Source organism: Poecilia formosa, unplaced genomic scaffold (genome assembly GCF_000485575.1).
Source record: "Poecilia formosa unplaced genomic scaffold, Poecilia_formosa-5.1.2 Scaffold667, whole genome shotgun sequence".
NCBI classification, from domain to species: Eukaryota; Metazoa; Chordata; class Actinopteri; order Cyprinodontiformes; family Poeciliidae; genus Poecilia; species Poecilia formosa.
In genome coordinates this window covers 160,375-165,430 of record NW_006800606.1, presented here as the reverse complement: position 1 = coordinate 165,430, position 5,056 = coordinate 160,375, and the positions used below count along the sequence as shown (strand labels likewise).

Sequence of the window (5,056 nt, the reverse complement as noted above, 5' to 3'; positions counted from 1 at the left end):
CGCTGATTTGCTACCTGTCACATTCAGCAGGTTGTGTTCTCGTTCCCAGTCAGGGAAAACCCCACAGGCTGCGATAAAAGGGCCAAGACAACCAAACTGGGTATATTCAGGACTTAGCGGGAACACCAACATGCAGAAGCCTTATCTGACGGTCCCCCCCTCTTGACCGGTCCACGGTAATAAAAAGGTTGGGGACCACTGAGTTAAGGTGTTCCTCCTTTTTTGTAGCAATATACTGCTCTAACTTCTTAATGTCACTTTCCAATTTAATCAGCGTCTCTATTTTTTTAACCTTGTAAGCACTAAATATGTCCCCTCATATAAGCTTTGAGGGCCTCCCATATATTGGCATGTGTTGAAGTATTATAGTTGGCTTCTAAAAATATTTCAATATTATTGGTCATATATGCAACAAATTCAGGATCCTTCAACTTGTAATTTTTAAACCTCCACCTATAATCTGTTGCCTGCCAATCATCCAGGTGAGTTTATAGGGTTATGGTCCGACAATGTAGCTGCAAGGTAAGAGCATGTTGTCACTTTGGGTATCGTCTCTTCAGACATTAGGAACATATCAATTCTAGTGTGTATTGTGTGTTGCTGAAAAAAAAACTCTTTCTGATGTGCGTGTCGGTTGCACCATACATCAATAATGGCCAAGTCCTTCATACCCTGCTTTAATGCTGCTGCAGCCTTTGGTAGTGAAGTTGTTTTAGGAGACGATCGGTCCAGAACTGGGTCCAGGACCAAGTTAAAGTCTCATGATTTTAACTTTCATGATCAGTTTCATGATCAAATTATTAAAGAATAGTGGGTCGTCATAGTTAGGACCATATACATTTATCAGTGCGATTTTTTTCTCTATTTATTTCACAATCCACCAGTAAGAATCTGCCATTTTTATCCTTCTCAACCAAGTTTAACTTAAAGTTCAAGTGTTTTCTTATAAGTAGTGCAACACCTCTTGCTTTTGATGAATAAGATGAATAAAAAACGTTCCCTACCCAGTCTGTACAGCTTTAAATGTTCCATGTCTGTAAGATGACTTTCTTGAATAAATGCAGTATCTGTTTTCTGCCTCTTTAGATACGTCAGCATTTTCTTCCTTTTGATTGGTGAATTAATGCCCCTAATATTCCATGAAATACATGTTAAAAGATCCATTGTTAAGCTCTTTGCACAGATGTCTGGCCAAGATGGCGGCTCCAGTTCCCCATCTGGGACATACTTGATTATGCACCATATTTACATTGGTAGTTAATTTGGACTTTTGTGTAAGTAAGCGTTTGATTTTCATTGAGAGATCGTACATTCCCCAAACTGCACACACGAACCCCCCCCAAAACTCTGTCCCATAAAGAACCCATAACAGAGTAACGACAGGTAGAAAATTCTCCTGAACAACCTTTACATCTCTGGCGGCTCCAGCAGCTTAAACTGACTATTCATGACATTCTACACATATTTCCAAAATTTACCACCAACATATTATGGCTTATCCAAGAATAGGTTGACTCACAAGGAACTGAAGGGTCATCCATGCAACAACAACAAACAAATAAAACCTTAATATCTTGAACAACGTGAGTCACCATCCTTTTCATCAATGTTCGATTATAATCAGCACCAGTCATTTCAGTTTACTCACTTGGCTCTTCTGTCAGACATTTTTGAGCTTTGGCAGGAGAGAAAAACTTGGATCCCATGTGTTTTATTTGAAGCTGAGCTGGGAAAATCAGCGCATAATCCATCTCTGCTCCGCTGCAGCTCAGCGCTGTAATCCGGACAGAACGCCATTTTCTTGTTCTGGAACATCGTCTCACCCTTGTTTCTGGCCAGTCGAAGAATCTTTTCTTTATCTCTGTAATTCAGGAGCTTAGCGATAATGGGGCGAGGTCTGTCCCACCTTTTGCCGATGCGGTGTGCTCTCTCCAGGGTGATAGGCAAAGAGAAGTTTTTGCCCCCAGGATCTGAGGTGTAGCCTTCTCCAGAAATCCTACCGCGTCTTGACCTTCAGCTTGCTCCGGTATGTTTAAGATTCTGATGTCCTGCTGCGGTTTTCCAGCTCGTCCATTTTGTCTTTGATGCCTGTAATGAGCCTCTTTAATGTCGTCCTCATTTGCGCCCACCCGTGACTCAATCTCCTCAACCTGTTCTGCCAATGTAGGTCAGGATGTCTTGATTTTCGTTAGGGTTGCTTGCATATCGGCTGTTTTCTTGTCAGTGTGCATTGCGAGCTCGTCCTTAGTTTCCTGGATAGCCTGCAGAAGCGTGGAAAGCGTCGTCTCTTTTTCTTTGTCCGCCATGTTTTTTGTGGTTGCAGCGTGTCGGGAGGTCTGAGCCGTGCTTTTCTTTTGTTTTTCTTGTCAAAAATTATAGCTTGCCATAGAAAAATATCCCGTGTCCTCAATACTCGTATATAAACAGAAGTCATGAGATAATTTCCAGCATAAAGGAGCTACTGGAGTCCTCACCCCTCCTCTGCATCCGCGATCCCCCTTCTTCTCTCTACCAAAGACTGGATGTTAAAGCTTTCAGGTTGGTGCTTTGGTCTCAACTAAACCTTTTTTTAAGGAAAATTTTATTTACAAAGACTTCAAAATTCATTTCATTTGTTGTTTTGTTTATTTTTGTTGGATATTTGAAACCAGTTGCAGTGTTAAATGTTCATTATAGTTCACTGATCTTTCAGGTTGTGTTCTTGCATTATTGTTTTGCCATAAACATTTTACTTAAAAATGGTCTCAAAACTTCTGGAACAATTTATCGTCCATCAAATTTAGTTACTGTGACAGGCCTGCACACATGTGATATATAGTGTAGTTAGTTTGAAAGAGTCATTTGATTACTCAATGAAAAATTCATCCATCAGCTAGATTACAGTAACGCGTTGATGACACCATTGTTTGACAGTTTTGCTCGGGCTATTTACGGATCTGTCAGGTTTCCGATACGTTTCCCCCGATGGTAAACTTGTTCCTGCGCCCTGGGAAGCTCCTGAAAGGGAAGACTGGGTCGATGTAATGAATACATTTACATGATGGAATCTGGAAAATGTAAGAATTATTGACAGGATTTTATTTCGCCATGGAGATCAGACGGTTGAATAATACTGAGGGTTTTAGAGCTGCAGACTGTAAATGGTTTGCTTACAGCTACTTTCAGTGAGAAGAGATTTAAAATTCTGATGACCTGGAAGAGAAGAACTGACAGGAAAACCTGATTCAGGTGTTTTAGTTAGTACGTGTCGGGTAGCCTGGGGAACGTGGAGAACAGCAGCGTTGTTTTGCGTCTCCGTGAACTTTGACCCTTCACAGAATAAACCAGTAGAACCGGTCCGGAGCAGAAGCGCCTCACCTCCCTCCACCGTGGCGCCCCAGCCGGTGATCCAGGCCTCCTGGCCGGCCGGGAAGTGGTGTGCGGCAGACGGCAGGCAGACGGGCCAGATGTTCTGGTTCAGAATCAGGTCCGGTTCCAGCTCCATCAGGGCGATGTCGCCGTCCAGGCTGACCCGGTCGTAGTCCGGGTGGACCACGATCCGCTTCACCTTCCGCTGCTCCGTCCACTGGTTGCTCTGGCCCTGCGCGTGCAGCCCCAACCAGGCGTCCCATCGGTCCGCCACAGCGTGCCTGCGCCATGGATGGAGGTCAAAGGTCAGGACGGTGCAGCGCCACCTGCTGCGTATCCACAGAGACAACCTGGAAATCTATGAAGGACTTTTTCTGCCATAACTGGAGAGCACACACTGTCCGTCTGAAAGCAGGACTTCATGTTTTCCTTCTCAAAACTTGTGATGCTTGAACTCCAAACTTCTGCTCTCAAATATTCACTCTGCTCTCTCAAACCTTTCTGCTCGCACTCAAAACTCGTCTCTCTGCTCAGATCAAATCTCCACTTGCAAACCTCTCTCCTGGCTTACGAATCATTTTCTGCTCGCACTTGGAACAGAAAAGTACCGTCACCTGGCAACCTCTCAGCCAGTAGAATGCAAATGTTGTCTGGGTGCGTTTATTTCCTTCTAGTGGGTGAGCCAGTGTGGCTGCTACCAATGATAGCAACCAGCGCCACACACTGGAGAAACAACAACCTCAGCTTTCTGCTCTGTGTTACAATAAACATCCACCAGCTGAGCTAATGATCGCTAACGGCTACTGATCTGAGGCAGGAGTTTGTTCACCCAAAAAAAGAAAATGGATCCACAGATCCAACCATGTTACAACATAGTCATAACATGAGACTCCTCCCTGTTAGTTAAATAGATGAATATGTTTTCTGTTACATAACATATATGGCAGAAAGCTCCCTGTTGGATCCTTGTCGTGGTTTTCTCGTGTCCTTGTCCTCGCTTCCTTGTCCCTGTCTCATGCTGGTGTCCTAACTATCTGTGCTACCCATCAAGCCGTCCTACCTTGCGATGCGCACATTGATGCTGCGTCACAATCTGCTGACTCGGCAGATTTCTTATCCTACCTGTGGAAGTTTCGTTTCGTCTGATTTATTTGGTCGAAGATTAAGGTAAGCTTGATTTAATTTATTGTATTTACACCTGGCTTTATAGCCCTGTTCCTGTTCTTTAAAATATTTTAGTTTAATTACACAGTTTTTATTAAACCTTGCTAAATAGATGTTGGTAGCGATACTACGTGGGACTGAAGCTGTAATAGCGGTGTAATATTAGTGTATATTAATCATATCCCATCATTTCAGTGAGCTGCAGGTCGGTGACACATTGTGGCTGAAAACAGACATGAAGTATTAATGAGCATAAAGGAGTTGCAGTGATCTGTATTTGTCTGTGTTTAATTTAATTTCAATAAAAACCTGCTTCCCCTGTCTGATACTGTTTCATGCTTACAAACACCTCTGTACTTAAAATGTTTTTTAAAAGGTAGCACATTCTAATAATGACTGCAAACATCTTCAGGTTTTTATTTTAAACGGGTAGGATATTCAGATGAAGGAAGTGATCTCCTTGTGGTTTCGTCGTGTATATAATTTGTTCCAATGCTAAGCTAAGCATAACTCCTAAGCTTCCACTTCAGTCACTTAAATAATG

At 42.9% G+C, this 5,056-nt stretch overlaps 1 protein-coding gene across 1 annotated transcript in view; it reads right to left on the bottom strand.

The window, feature by feature from the left end:
* Nucleotides 1–2,913: 2,913 nt before the first annotated feature.
* Nucleotides 2,914–5,056, bottom strand: part of LOC103130751 (suppressor of tumorigenicity 14 protein homolog) — a 20,235-nt gene continuing 18,092 nt past the window's right edge. The window contains exon 13 of the mRNA XM_016666145.1: nucleotides 2,914–3,698. Coding sequence (XP_016521631.1) covers nucleotides 3,122–3,698 — 577 coding nt within the window. The 3' untranslated portion in view covers nucleotides 2,914–3,121. The remainder of the gene's footprint in view (nucleotides 3,699–5,056) is intronic.